This window comes from Narcine bancroftii, chromosome 12 (assembly GCF_036971445.1).
Source record: "Narcine bancroftii isolate sNarBan1 chromosome 12, sNarBan1.hap1, whole genome shotgun sequence".
NCBI lineage: Eukaryota > Metazoa > Chordata > Chondrichthyes > Torpediniformes > Narcinidae > Narcine > Narcine bancroftii.
The window spans coordinates 62,597,934-62,613,918 of NC_091480.1; the positions used below are offsets into that span (position 1 = coordinate 62,597,934).

Genomic DNA, 15,985 nt, shown 5'->3' on the forward strand with positions numbered 1-15,985 from the left:
ACAGATCACCTGTCTTCATGGCAGAGTGTTTTTACCACACAGGGAACCTAAGGGACAGATTTCAACATAGAGAGGGAATTTGGGCAAACTGTTGTTCCACCGCAGAATCAGAATTTATTGCCATGAAATTTGTTTTGTGGCAGCGTCACAGGGCAAACATTCCTATAAACCACCCTACAACAGTAAATATAAACAGCGCACAAAAAGTCAAAGTGCGGCCGTGTCTTGGGTTCATTGGTTATTCAGGAATCTGATGGCAGTGGGGAAGAAGCTGTCCTAGCGCTCGTCTTCAGACTCCTGTACCTTTTCCCCGATGGTAGCAGAGTGAAGAGGACATGGCCTGGGTGGTGGGGGTCCTTGAGGATAGAGACTCCTTTTTTAAGACACTGCCTCTTGTAGATGTCCTCAATGGAGTGAAGTCTCAAGCCTGAGATGTAGCAGTTAGCACAATGCTGTTACAGCGCCAGTGATTGGGACTAGGATTTGAATCCCACTCTTCCCTGTGTCTGTATGGATTTTCCCCAGGGGTTCCAGTTTCCTCCCACCACTCAAAACGTATTGGGGGTTGCAGGTCATTTGGGTGTAAATGGGCGGCATGGGCTTGTGGAGCGAAAGGGCCGGATAATGTGCAGTATGTAACCACCCTCTGGAGTGTTTTCTTGTCCTGAGCAGTGACACCTCCGTACCAGTGATGCAACCAGACAGAATGCTGTCCACAGCACACCTGTAGAAGTATCTGGGAGTATTCGGTGATATACCGAATCTCCCCAAACACCTCACTAACTCTAGCCACTGGCAAGTCTTCTTCATGATTGTATCGACATGGAGGCTCCAGGACAGATCCTCGGAGATGCTGACACCCAGAAATTTGAAGTTCTTGACCCTCTCCACTACTGAGCTCTCGATGAGGACTGGGTCATGTTCCCCTGACTTCCTCCTGAAGTCCACAATCATCTCCTTGGTTTTGCTAATGTTGAGTGAAAGGTTGTTGCTGTGACACCTCTTAACAAGCTGATCTATCTCCCTCCTGTACACTTCCTCATTGCACAAATAACCGTTAAAAGTAAATGTTCAAAGTCAGTTACCTAAGCTTGAATCTTTTCAATCACCAACTTTTGCTTGTTGTCCAGAAACTGTGTGGACATGTAGTTGTAAATGGCCCACCCATGCAGACAGAAATCATCAGGGTATGATTTCAATTTCAATTCGTGTTTCAGGTTTATTGTCAGAGCACATACATGATATCACATACAACTCTCAGATTCTTTTTTCTGCGGGCAAAGCAGAATTGCCACTTATTGGTCATGCAAAGAAATAAATAACTGTAAACAAACTGACTGTGCAATACAGAGTGGGAAAAAAATAAAATTTAAGCCCATGCCGCCCAATTACACCCAAATGATTTACAACCCCCAGTACGTTTTGAGCAATGGGAGGAAACTGGAGCCCTTGGGGAAAACCCAGGCAGACACTGGGAGATCAAACAAACTCCTTACAGAAGGCATGGGATTCCAACCCTGGTCGTGATCATTGGCGCTGTAACAGCATTGTGCTAACTGCTATGCGAACTGTGCCGCCCAAAGTGCACAAGTACAAGCCCTTAGATGAGGCCCTGATTGAGTTGGTGGTTGAGGAGTCTGATGGTGGAGGGGGGGGGGGGGGGAGCAGCTGCTCCTGAACCTGCTGGTCCGAGTCTTGCGGCACCTACACCTCTTTCCTGATGGCAGCAGCGAGAACAGAGCGTTTTCTGGGTGGTGTGGATCCTTGATGATTGGTGCTGCTCTCCGACGGCAGAGTTCCCTGTAGATCTTCTTGATCGCCGGGAGGGTTTTTACCTGCGATTTCTTGGGCTGTGTTCACTACCTTTTGCAGGGATTTACACTTGGGGTATTGGTGTCCCCATACCAGACTGTGATGCAGCCTCACTCCAATCAATCATCCCATGGCTAAAGGTCGCAAGTAAAAATAATGGAGGCAGGAACATGGTAGAGGTTGAAACTGGAGCACAGTGGATATGACAGGATATTAACATAGCCTAGTAAGAAGGGGAGAAAGAGAACTAACAATGAATACACAGAGCAACCCATGTCATGTTCCCAGCCTGTCACAGTGGCACATCTACATCTGTTAGGATTAATATATTTAAAGTTACCTTGTTAAATTGAGACCAAGAAACCATCCTATTTGTGAAGTCTTCCATGCTGTAACTCTGCTCATCAAATATCTTCTGTGCCAGGAAAATAAAGTGCTCTTTGTACAAGCCCTGAGTTGACTGAACTTCTGCCATAAATTTCATATTGAGTGTTTCACACATTTGTGACCATGACACTCTGTCTGGTACATGGAAGGGCAATCGATCCTGCAACAAAGAGGGAAAGGAACATTGGATTTTAAATCCTTACTGAGATTCAGAGGAGAGCAAGATGCACAGTTGGCGTAGTGACTAGTGCAACGCTGTTACAGCACCAGTGATTGGGACTAAGGCTCAAATCCCGCGCTGTCTGTAGGGAGTTTGCACATTCTCCCCATATCTGCGTGCGTTTTCCCTGGAGTCTCCGGTTTCCTCCCACTGTTCAAAAACATACAGGGGTTGTAGGTCAATTAAGTGGCATGGGCTCATGGGCTTCAGGTCTAAATTTAAATTTAAAATAAGTTAAAACCCTATCTGAGCTCACACACAAACATTGAGCCTGCAGAGAAGATTATACTACACTGTAATGTGCCATAGCTTATAGTGATTAGTCCACCATCCAATAGGACATCAAATCATCAACACGATTAAGGTCCCAGCTTTGAGTAGGACAATTTCATTTGCTCATGAAAAGCCTGAGGCTCAGGACTTGATCAGGGTCATTAATAAATCCAACATTTTCTTTGGTACGATTCTATGACAATAACAATAAATTATTAAAATTACTGATAATTAAAAAGAAACTAAAATCCCAAGCCAACTATTCACCTTGACCAGTACCCTTAAATAAAGGTAAAATATTCCAAGTTAAAGAAACTTACAATCTCAGAGAAAGCATTGTCCCACAAGATAGTGGCAGTTGCATTGTTGTCCTGACTCCCATGGACAATGACCACAATTGGCAGTGATAAGGCCTGCAACAAAACAAAAGAAAGAAGCACCTTTTTGAACTTGATTTAGTCACATGAAAAATTTACTCCCTTTCCCAGACCTTGACCTAGAGTCTAAAGTTTAAATTTCAACTCCCAAGTCTCATTTATGTCTCCAGACTTGCTTTTACCTCCAACAATTTCCAGCCCGGATGATAGATCATTGATCAGAAATGTTAACTCCCTTTCTCTCTCCAAAGATGTTGCTTCATCTATTGTGTGTTTCTAGCCATTTTTGCTCTATTAAAAAAATGACTAGCCTTTTCAGTTAGTAAAAGATTTTGTATAAAAGACTTTCTCTCTCAAAAGGCAAATGTATCCTTTTTCTGTAAGGAAGTTCAATCCAGATAAGTGTGAGTGATGCATTTCGTTGGTCAAATTTGAAGGCAGAATGCATGGTTAAAGGCAGGATTCTTAACAATGTGGAAGAACAGAGGGATCTTGAGGTCCAAATCCATACATCTCTCAAGGTTGACGTGCAGGGTGATGGGGTAATAAAGAAGGCGTATGGAATGTTGGCCTTCATTGGTCGGGGGATTGAGTACTAGAGTCGAGAGTGATGTGGCAGCTCTATAAAATTCTGGTCGACCACACTCGGAATTATAGTGTTCAGTTCTGGTCACCTCATTACAGGAAGGATGTGGAAGCTATGGAGAGGGGGCAGAGGAGATTTGCTAGGATTGGAAAACGTCTTATGAGCCAAGGTTTTATTTTTTTCACCCATTTTATTTATTATTTTATCTTTATTTTTCATTCCTTTTATGCAATTATTATTTCATTCTTTCTATCTATTTATTTAATCTCCATCCTATTTATTTATTCAAAATCTTTGGAGCAAAGAAAGACGAGAGGTTACTTAATAGAGGTCTATGAGATTATGGACAGCCAGCATATTTTTCTTAGGGTGAGAGTAGCAAACACCAGAGGGCACATGTACAAGGTGAGGGGAGGAATGTTTCGAGGAGCTGTCAGGGATAAGTTGTCATAACTCCAAATAAAATGGGCCAATGACAAATTTTCTCAAGCAAATATTTCAGTAACAATTGGGTCTACAGCAGTGATTCTCATTCTTCCCACTCACACCCCATCTTAAGCAATCCCTTACTAATCACAGAGCACCGATGGCAGAGGGATTACTTAAAGTGGGATGTGAGTGGAAAGAAAAAGGTTGAGAACCACTGGCCTAAAGGAAGGTAAGAAAAACAATTCAGACAAATTGTGCCACATAATCAACAAGTTAGCAGTTAGAGTAGTATTTAAATAGTCTGAGGATGAACTGTTTGCAGCCAGCTACACAAAAAACTGCTTCAAAACAGTTTGAATCCAAAATCTTTAAAAAGCTTATTGACCTCTTGCAAAATAGTATTTGTAACAAACGTTCCTGTACCTGAAGTAAAAATGCTGGAGAAACTCAATGGGTCAAACAGCATACTTTATACAGTATGTTTCCCTGTATTTTAAATGCTTGGGATCAAGACGCTTTTCGGTTATTGGTTTTTTTCTGTTATCAGAACAATGGCTTCAAGCAGCTCAGTAGCATCAGCAGAATACTTGCATCAGTGGTTAAACAACAACAAAAAACAGTGGCAGTTTCGCCAACACCTTGACTTTCTGTTCTGAAGAAAGACATAAACATTTCCTCCTTTTCTTTTCACTAACATCCATAGTGGTGTCTGCAGACCTTTTTGCTATTTGCAACTATATCTTTGTACAGTATATAGGAGCTCCATTGTTTTATCAAAATATTGCCAGCAGAGCAATACATAACCAATGTTTCGGGCTTAAGCCATTCAAGAAGGGTGTGTCATACCTTGAAAGCCTCAAGCCTGAAACATTGGTTATGTATCTTTGTTTATGCTACTCTATTTGACCTGCTGAGTTTCTCCAGCATTGAGCTTTTACTTCAATCACTGGGTCTTCACACTCTCGTGCTTTACTCCTGTTCCTGTACCTGAACCTGGTAATTCATCTCACTGCCGGTGATGCTGAGTTCTGAAGAAAACAGAACAGCAAACTTTTCCTCAGTCACTGATTCAGTTCCTCTGCGGTCTGAGCGCTTTATCTTCTTTAAGGACTTGAATTTGTTGGGAAAAGAAAAAAGTTGATGTTTTTAATCAAAAAAACAATCAAATAGGAAAACACATCAATCGTTAAAAAGACAAACAAAGTTAGCACAATCACTTCAGAATTTAAAAACTGACAATAATTAAAATGATAATAGTTTGTATTTTGTTTGAGGATATAAAATCATTATCACATATTCTACACATTTATTCTTCTTCCTGCACAAGCTGCTCGGACTTTTTGCCTTTTTGTTTGTTCCATATTTGCAAAGATATTTAGCCTCTCGTCCAAAGAGTCAGGGTGAATGTTAACAGTCTATGGGAAAAATTCAAGAAATTAAGACCGGTGCCCACCGTAATGTTTGGGACACAGACATTTTTTTCCTTATTTGCTCCTGTGCTCCACAGTTTTAAATTTCTCATCAAACAGCTTGCACGTGATTAAAGTGCACGTTCCAGGTTTATTCAAGGAAATTTGTAGACAAATTTAGTTTGACCATGTAGAAATTATGCCTGCACCAATGAGGCAATTTAACATACCTGAGCACTCATAAACACTTAGGAAGCCAAATGTCCCAAACATTATGATGCCCTGAAATGAGGGGATTATGTATAAAAAGTACTGTCATTTCTACATTGTCAAACCAAAACGTATACATGTTACTTTTAATAAAATCTGGAATGCACACTTTAATAATTGTGAATTGCTTGAAGACAAATTTTAAACCACGGAGCACAGGAGCAAATAAAGGAAAAAAGTGTCTTTGTCCCAAACTGTAGGGCACTGTAGGAGCAAAAATAGGCCATTCAGCCCATAGAGTCTGCCCTGCCAACCATTTAATCATGAGCTGATCCATTTCCTCATTGCCCAGTCTTCTCCCCATAACCTTTGATGTCCTGGCTAATCAAGAACCTATTGATATCTATCTTCAATACACCCAATGACTTGGCTAAATTCACTGTGTTTTAGTTAATATTTCTCCCTCAATTGACATAAAGAAATAAGCTCATCTCATCATCTTTTGCAAAATTGTTGGGACTCATCGCATATCTTACGAACAGCAACAGAAAGAATGAGTTCTCTAAACGAGTTACTGTGTAACGTCAAGTGCTTCACAGATTGATTGAAACCTTAAGATCAAAATATATTGATTCATATAGTCCACACAGGATGGAAACACTCTTTAGCCCAGCTTGCCCACACTGACCAAAATGTCCCACAAACACTGGTCCCATTCGCCTGCGTTTGGCCTATGTCCCTCTAAACCCATCCTATCCATGGATCTGCCCAATTTTTTTCTTGCTTGTTTGATAGTACCTGCTTAAACCACCTCCTCCAGCAGTCCGTTCCATGTACCCACTACCCTCGGTGTTAAAGAAAAAGTTACCCTTCAGGTTTCTGTTAAATTTCTCATCCCTTTCCTTAATTCAATATCCTCTTATTCTGAGCTAAAGACTCTCTGTGTTCTGTTCCTCTCATGATTTTGTGTGAGATCACTCCTGATCCTCCTGTGCTCCAAGAAATAATACCCCTGCCTGCTCAACCTCTGTATGCTCAGGCCCCAAGTCCTGGCAACATCCACGTAAACCTTCTCTGTACCCCCTATAGATGGACAACATCTTTCCATTACTTGCATTAAACTCATCAAAATTCAACACCTTTGGGCAATCTATCCAATTGTTTAGTTTTTAGTTTATTTATATAGCACATTTAAAACAACTCAAGTTGACCAAAGTGCTGCACAGATCATAATTACATTTCAACTTAAGCATCTATTTAAAGTGCAGTATAAAACAGGTACTCAAGGTTCAGAATTGTACATATAACATGGTAAAAATCAACAATCACCTCAAAATGCTTGTGAATAAAAACATCAACCTAGATTTAAGAGTTAAAGGAACTCTGATTTGATGGTGGGAGGAATGTTGTTTGGTTGTAATGTGTGGAATTCCATATCCAGGCCTCCCTTTGAAGTCAGCCCATGATTTTGACATGCTGCTGAGTGAGCCCAGGTATAACTGTCCCAACAGCCAAATTCACAACACCACTGAGCTTGATTCAGGAAGTAGTCACTCCCTGCCTTGACCAACAATTGATGAATGTATTCCAGACAACTCATGGCTGTTACAAAACTTTACATACAATTTCAATCCAATTGCAAAATACTTCTTGCACAATCACAGCATACCAAAGGATCTCTATGAAAAATTATAGGAAGTGCACAGTGTAAAACTCTTCACAATTAATGATCACACTAAAGATGTCTATACTTAGGTTGGGGATAGTGGTACCAGGGAGGATTCAATCTTAGTACTGTTCGCGAAAGTGAGTATGTGTGTTCATGACTTTAAAATGTTTGCAGTTTGTATGGTATCAAGGAGATCAACATGTAGTCAGTGAGTCCTTGTGTTGAAAGAAGACTGGAGCTTATAATAACACTTGGACCTCATCATTTACAAACATCTTAAATTAGTTCATAGAATCAACTGTTTAGTGCTCAATATTAGTCTGTTCAGCATACGGCAAATGGAGCCTGCTGCTCAACACCACAAAAACTCCCACAAATGACAATTTTAGTAGAGATAGCTACTGAGAGACAGAGTTTTGCAAAGATACCTTTATGAAGGGCTCAAGCCTGAAATATTAATAGACAATAGGAGCTGGAGTAGGCCCTTCGGCCCGTCGAGCCAGCACCGCCATTTTACAGATCATGGCTGATCTCTACTATCAGTACCCCTTTCCAGCGTTATCCCCATAACCCTTAACTCCTTTGTCCACTAGAGTCTTATCTAACTCTCTTTTGAACATAATCAGCGAATCTGCCTCTACCACCCTCTGTGGCAGAGCATTCCACAGATTCACACTTCTCTGGGTAAAAAAATGTTTTCTCATCTCCGTCCTAAAGGGCCTACCCTGTATTCTTAAACTATGCTCTCTAGTCCTCGTCTCCCCCATCATTGGGAACAAGTAATCCGACTTCACCCTGTCTATCCCCCTGATGATTTTGTATACCTCAATCATGTCCCCCCTCATCCTTCTAAACTCCATCGGATACAAGTCCAGTTTTTCTAGCCTTCAGCATATGTCAACCCCGCCATCCCTGGAACTAACCTTGTAAATCTGCGCTGCACACCCTCTATAGCTAGTATGTTCTTCCTCAAAATTGGAGACCAAAACTGGACGCAATACTCCAGGTGGGGTCTCACCAGGGCCCTGTACAACTGCAGAAGGGCGTCTCTGTTCCTATACCAGAATGTCGACCAGTGCCTCCACAATTTCCATAGCAACTTCTTTAAGCACCCTGGGATGCAGCCCATCAGGCCCTGGGGATTTATCAGCCCTCAGTCCCAACAATTTACTCACAACCTCCTGCTTCTGGATCCGGATATCCATTAGATCCCTGTAATGGAGGATTAAAACCATGTACTCAGATGCTTTTTGCTTATGTGGAACTGACGACACTGGGTCCACACGCAGGTCACCTTACTTTCAGAACTAGCAGATGTAATTAAACTCAGCCATGGGGACTTATCTGAAGATACACTTTGAAATGGAATTCCACCGTGAGGCCCAGGGAAAGCAGTTGTCAAATACGACACTCTGAAATTGACGTATTGGTCACAACCTGTCTTGCTCAAGAAGTTTTAATGAGTCCTTGTATCTACGAGATAAACCAGGATATCATAGCATCCTGCTCCATAATAATTAATCTTCTAAATTGTAGAATAGTATGCTCAGCTTTGATTTTGACTAACAAATGTTAGAGGGAGTGGGTGCATGATTAATTGTTTTTGGGGTATAAAAGTCTGTGGTCCTGCTGCTGAAGTTTAGACTCTCCGAGGGGTGGGAACACCCCTTGTCAAGAAGGAAGAACAGCCAGAGTCCGAGCAACGTCCCGGTCGGGGGAGGTGGAGAAGCTGCTACCAGCGCCCTGACAACCTACTACAAGTGTGCAGTTGTTGCCTCGCTTCGGCAGTTGGGACCAGTCCAAGCGTTGATAAGTATAGTTGGGAAGGGCTTGCATATTGTAGTGTGAAATCAGCTTTTGAATTAGTAATAAACATTTGTATAAACTGAACTGCTCTCGGTGTGTGTGTCTATTTTCTTTCGGTAGCTAAAACACTGTGACCAATCTAAAATGAACAAAATGAGAGGTATAAGTTTACCCAAGACAATTGGCGCTGCGAGCAGGATTGGTCTCAAGATGTTTCGCCGAAAGAAAGAGGTGAGCCCTGAGCAGTTCTTGATTCCTGGATGGACTTCCAAAGACGATGGGTTTGGCATGTTGGCCAATACCCTGTCTTTGTTGGGACCACCCATTAGTTGGGATGAGAAGTTAGACTCATCAAGTGCACCTCTGGGAGAGCGGGTTGCCACTCTCCTTCGAGAAAGTAAATTTCCTGATAAAAAGGGAATGCTGACGAATGGTTTTTGGTTGCTGGCCACAGCATTACGCCACTCCGTTCAGCGTGAAGCAGAATTAATTCAAAGAGAAGTAGAATCTCAGTGCAAAAGAAAGCAATTAGAGGAGGAGCTAGAAGTCCTGCGACAATGCTGTTCCATGATGAGCGAGATTGTTCGTACCAGTCAGGACAGAGCCAAAGAATGGGAAGATAAGCATGTCCAAATGATTTGCCGTAATATTAAACTCCGGCAGCAGCTCTGTGCAGATAAGGAAAGGCATGGAGTAGAACCCGATCCATATCGTATTCATGCCATGATAAGGAATGGTGACGATCCTGATGTAATTGAGGATTGGGATGGGAATATCTGGAATGACAATGGTAATAATGCAGATACTCCTCAGCATGTGTCTAACATACTACCCTCTCCATCTGCTGTTCATGCCCGCCCTATAAGGCAGCAGATTTCCCAAACAGACAGAAGGGGGGATGATGTAAGGGTAGAGATGGAAGGGATAGATACCCCGGTTTCCCATGTGGACCCAGGGGAAAATACCCAAACCCCTGCTTATGCTCTATGGCCTACTCCCTCTGTTGGATGGCCTCCACCTCCTCCCCTAGACTGGGTGGAGGACCCTGTGAGCCAAAGTGGGAACAGGGGTCGGAAGGAGTCAATGATCCGTGATTTCTCTGTAAAAGAGCTGGCTGCCATTGGAGATCGATTTAGGCAAAAAGCAGGGGAACATCATCCCCAGCTGCTGAGTCCTCCTGGCCCAGCTGTGATTTCTGCTCCCACTGCTGCTTCTATCGAGCTGGCTTCTCCTGCTCCAGTTACTCATGATGAGGTAAAACAATGGGTTAAACAGGCTCTTAAAGATAACAATAGCATGTGGTCCTGGAAGCCCCCGAACCCTTCTGAAGCCTGAAGGTGTGGGCAGGATTCCCGTGTCTACTCCATCGAGACACGGCGCACACACGGGGATCCGCGGCCCTACATACCGTTAACAATCCACTGGGGTGGGGGTAATGATCGCCAATACTTGGCTTTGGTCGACACCGGTGCAGAGCACTCGGTGATTCCTGGTAATCCAGACCTCTGGACTGGACCGGCCTTTCGAATAGAGGGGTTGGGAGGAGCGGTCACCCTGGCAAAGGAAATAAAAGTCTGTGCCATGGTGGGTGATAGCCCTTCCACTGTCTGGTTACATGCCCTGGTGGCTGCTACTGACGAGTGTATCCTGGGTATTAATATGTTGGCCGGTATGGCCCTTAATACTAGCCAAGGGGGATTTGAATTTGGAATTCGAACTATTACAAAAAAACTAGTAGTGGGTCAGGCTAAGTGGGATCCTGTGATGGTGCCAGCCCCCATGAAACCAGTGTGCATTCCACAATATCATCTCCCTGGGGGGCAGGAAGAGATTACTGCCACCATCGATGCTCTGCAAGAAGAAGGGGTAGTGAGGCCCGCAACGTCGCCCTTTAATAGCCCTGTTTGGCCGGTCCAGAAGCCGGACGGCTCCTGGAGAATGACAGTTGATTATCGTTTTTTGAACAAACATGCCCCACCACTTGCTTCAGCAGTTCCGGACATTGTCACTCTTATTGAAAACATTGCTACTGGGAACTCAGGAACATGGTGTGCTGTCATTGATCTCGCTAACGCCTTCTTCAGTATTCTTATAGCTGAGGATTCACAGGATCAGTTCGCCTTTACCTGGAAGGGGCGCCAGTATTCCTTCACCCACCTTCCAGTATCGCCTTCCCTCTCAATTCACCATTATATTGATGATGTGGCCTCCTGGAGCCTCTGGCAGAAACAAGAGGGTCGCCGAGTCCCACTGGGATTCTGGTCACGTACCATGCCCGAGGCTGCCACTCGTTATTCTGTTTTTGAACAACAGTTACTAGCCTGTTACTGGGCCCTGCTAGAGACTGAAAGAATGACAGGCGATGCAGATGTTCAATTGAGACCTACACTTCCAATAATGAACTGGGTCCTGGCTAATGACGCTAATCTAAAGATCAGGCGGGCTCAGCAGTCTTCTATTGTTAAATGGAAGTGGTATATTCAGAGTCGTGCGACCAGAGGGCCTGAAGGGGTGGGCCGCGTACACGAACAGGTGGCTTACCATCCCAGGTCAGGAACTCACTTATCGGAGGAGGAAGATGGTGGCTCCAGTCAGTATGCTGAGTTGAAGGCAGTCACTTTACCACTAGATCCCCATGATCACCCTCTTCGCCTGTTTACTGATTCCTGGGCTTTGGCTAATGGACTTGTGGTATGGATGCCTGATTTGCAAAAGAACAACTGGATGATACATGACCGCCCAGTATGGGGCAAAGAGTTGTGGCAGCTGTTGTGGGATGCTTCCCACCATCGTGAGATAACCGTTTATCACGTTGATGCCCATACCAATATGGCGACTAACATGGCTCAACATAATGCAGTAGCAGATCAGCTTGCCACTATCAGCTGTGCTGATACCGTCCCCCTGGCTTGATGGGCACATGAACAGAGTGGTCATTTGGGGGAGAAGGGATCAGCTATGTGGTCCCGTACACATGCTTTATCCGTCCATCAGGATGATGTCCGCATGGTCGTACGTACATGCCCAGAATGTCAGCTTGTGAAGTTCCATACCATTCCACCTGGTCCACATGGCCGAATAAAACGGGGTGCTCACTCAGCTGCGGTCTGGCAAATTGATTACATAGGCCCCATGCTAGACTGTATGGGTAAATATTACATCCTAGTAATGGTTGACACCTTTTCGGGCCTGGTTTTTACTTTTCCCACCAAGACGGCTGACCAAGCTAGCACTATCCAAGGACTAAACCATTTGATTTATCGTTATGATGCTCCAGAGGAGATTCACTCTGATAATGGCTCGCACTTCTCCAGGAAAGCAATCTGTGATTGGGCAAATGACAACGGTATTTTATGGGTCCACCATATTCCTTATTACCCGCAGGCTGCCGGGTTAGTTGAACAAATGAACGGCTTACTGAAGGAACAAATTCGTTTGGAAACATCACTGGGGACCCAGAAGGGATGGTGCCATGTGCTGCAGCAGGCAGTCGACAATTTGAATCATCGCCCTTTAAAAGGAGGTACACCTTTCCACCGACTTCTTCACGCTCCTGAATTACAGCCTATTCCAGAGGAAAAACAGTCATTGCCCCCCATCCCCGAACTAGAGAATGTTGGACAAAAGGTATGGGTGGCACCACCAGGTAGTGGCCCTCCTGTAAAAGGGGAAATAGTGACACCTGCCCAGGGTAACACTCGGTGGGTAGCTATTGAGGGACAGGATGATTTAGTCTGTTTAAACACTGAACGCTTATGGTATCGTGAGTGACATGTGTCAGGCTTCTTTGTTCCAGGTTCTCCATTTTACACTCCTGGTGATCTGGCTTAACAGCTGCTTTGATGCCAGCAATTGGATTTGTAATGTCGAGGACGTTCCAAGGGAGTTCCCAGTGGGAAACACGGTCCGATGCATTACACCAAGGAAGTCCTCGGTCACCAGCCTCAAGTGCAGCTTATATAAATATGTTATTGTTCAGCATGTTTCAAAATCTGTTCGTGAGCTCCAGTATCTGGGTATTGTGGCCAACAAGGATAATTTGAGCCTTGGTTGGAATCCTTTCTCATGGCTAACTGCTACATTTGGGGGAGTGGGCCACACTATCCTCCGTTGGTTGCTCGCGTCATTGCTTATCTTTGTAATTGTTGTTTTGATTTCTCTTTTTTCGCTCCCTCTGTACTCAAATACTGGTTAGGCCTCGCAAATGACAGATTGTGACCAAGGGGTGGAATGTAATGGAGGATTAAAACCATGTACTCAGATGCTTTTTGCTTATGTGGAACTGACGACACTGGGTCCACACGCAGGTCACCTTACTTTCAGAACTAGCAGATGTAATTAAACTCAGCCATGGGGACTTATCTGAAGATACACTTTGAAATGGAATTCCACCGTGAGGCCCAGGGAAAGCAGTTGTCAAATACGACACTCTGAAATTGACGTATTGGTCACAACCTGTCTTGCTCAAGAAGTTTTAATGAGTCCTTGTATCTACGAGATAAACCAGGATATCATAGCATCCTGCTCCATAATAATTAATCTTCTAAATTGTAGAATAGTATGCTCAGCTTTGATTTTGACTAACAAATGTTAGAGGGAGTGGGTGCATGATTAATTGTTTTTGGGGTATAAAAGTCTGTGGTCCTGCTGCTGAAGTTTAGACTCTCCGAGGGGTGGGAACACCCCTTGTCAAGAAGGAAGAACAGCCAGAGTCCGAGCAACGTCCCGGTCGGGGGAGGTGGAGAAGCTGCTACCAGCGCCCTGACAACCTACTACAAGTGTGCAGTTGTTGCCTCGCTTCGGCAGTTGGGACCAGTCCAAGCGTTGATAAGTATAGTTGGGAAGGGCTTGCATATTGTAGTGTGAAATCAGCTTTTGAATTAGTAATAAACATTTGTATAAACTGAACTGCTCTCGGTGTGTGTGTCTATTTTCTTTCGGTAGCTAAAACACTGTGACCAATCTAAAATGAACAAAATGAGAGGTATAAGTTTACCCAAGACAATCCCCTACTTCCCCAGGAAAGTTCCCCAAGTCTCTTGATACCGTATGACCACTACCCCCTAACTGAGCATAACCTATATCCTCCTTGGTGAAGACAGTTGCAAAGTATTTGTTAAATTCCTCAGCCATCTCCTTGTTTCCGGTAATAATTCCACCCTTTTCCATTCTTAATAGACCAATTTTAGACTGAACCAATTTCTTCCTCTTCACATATTTAAAAAAGCTTTTGCTATCCTCCATTATATTATTTGCTAATTTCCTCTCGTACTTCATTTTCCCCTCTCTTATGACTTTCTTAGTTACCCTCTGATGCTCTTTGAAGGTTTCCCAATCCTCTAACTTCCCACTCCGCTTCACTATCTTATACTTACTCCCTTTGGATTTGATATTGCACTTGATTTCATTAGTTAGCCACGGCTGCCATTTGCATCTCCTAGAGCCTTTCCTCCACTTTGGAATAAATTTGTCCTGAATCCTTTGAAAAATGTCCAAAAATACCTGCCATTTTTCCCCAGTTGTCCTCCCAGCTAGTGTATTTTTCCATTTTATTTTGGCTAGCTCCTCCCTCATAGCTGCATAATCCCCTTTATTTAACTGCAGTACAGATGCTTCCAACTTCCTTTCTTTTTCCCTTTCTAATTGCAGCTCAAAAGTAACCATACCATGGTCACTATTCCCTAATGGCTCCCCTACATCGAGGTCATTTATTAACTCTACGTCGCTGCACAGCACCAAGTCCAGAATCGACTTCCCCCTGGTAGGTTCCGCCACTAGCTGCAAATATTGGTTATGTATCTTTATCTGTGCTATAGAAATTACACTGTTTGACCTGATGATTTTTCTCCAGCATTGCATTTTTACTGAGAGGTAGAATTTTCTTTTCTATGTAGTGGATTTTAACTTTCCACATATTGACTGGGATTCCCATACTGTAAGAAGGCTGAATGGCTCAGTTTATCAAATGTGATCATGAAAGATTTCTAAATCAATGATTTGAGGTACCAACTGGAGAGAGTTCAATACTGGATCTTCTATTAGGGAACGAGACAGGACAGGAGATGGAAGTGTGCATTGGGGAACAGTTTGGGTCCGGTGATCATAATGCCATTAGTTTCAAAATAATTACGGATAATGATAAGCCTAGGATTTAAATTGAGATTCTAAATTGGAGAAAGGCCAATTGTGTGGAAATGAGAAAGGATCTGGAAAGCATGGATTGAGACAGGTTGTTTCCTGGCAAGTAAGTGGAGAACCTTCAAAGGTTAAATTTTGAGAGTATAGAGTTTGTACGTTCCTTCCAGGATTAAAGGCAAAGTTAACAGGCATAAGGAACCTTGGTTTTTCTATATTTATTCAGCAAACTGGCACAGAAATTAGGGAAGTGAGGAAAACAAGCAGACATGGAACCCATACAAATTAAAGAGGAGGAAGTGCTTGCTGTCTTAAAGTGAATAAAGGTGGATAAATCCGAGGGCTTGACAAGACATTCCCTCAGACCATCAGGGAGGATAGTGCAGAAATTACAGCGGCCCTGGCAGAGATACTTAAAACATCCATATGAGATGCCAGAGGATTGGAGGGTAGCTCATATTGCTCTATTGTTTAAAAAAAGTTCAAAAAATAACCCAGGAAATTATAAGCCAGTGAGGCTTACATCAGTAAGAGGCAAGTTATTGGAATTTGATCTAAGAGATTGGCTGTACAGGTATTGGATAGATAAGGACTGATTATGGATAGTCAGCATGGCTTTGTGTGTGGTAGGTCGTGTTAAACCAGTGGTTCCTAAACTTTTTCGGGCTGCTG

At 43.4% G+C, this 15,985-nt stretch overlaps 1 protein-coding gene across 4 annotated transcripts in view; it reads right to left on the reverse strand.

Annotated features, from left to right (window-relative positions):
- The window catches only part of LOC138747304 (signal transducer and activator of transcription 5B-like), a 215,210-nt gene that overhangs the window by 44,517 nt on the left and 154,708 nt on the right, over positions 1-15,985 (reverse strand). For all 4 annotated transcript variants that reach the window (XM_069906394.1, XM_069906395.1, XM_069906397.1 and 1 more), the window contains 3 exons: positions 5,072-5,194; positions 3,013-3,105; positions 2,153-2,359 (listed from right to left, as the gene is read on the reverse strand). In XM_069906394.1, coding sequence (XP_069762495.1) covers positions 2,153-2,359; positions 3,013-3,105; positions 5,072-5,194 — 423 coding nt within the window. The remainder of the gene's footprint in view (positions 1-2,152; positions 2,360-3,012; positions 3,106-5,071; positions 5,195-15,985) is intronic.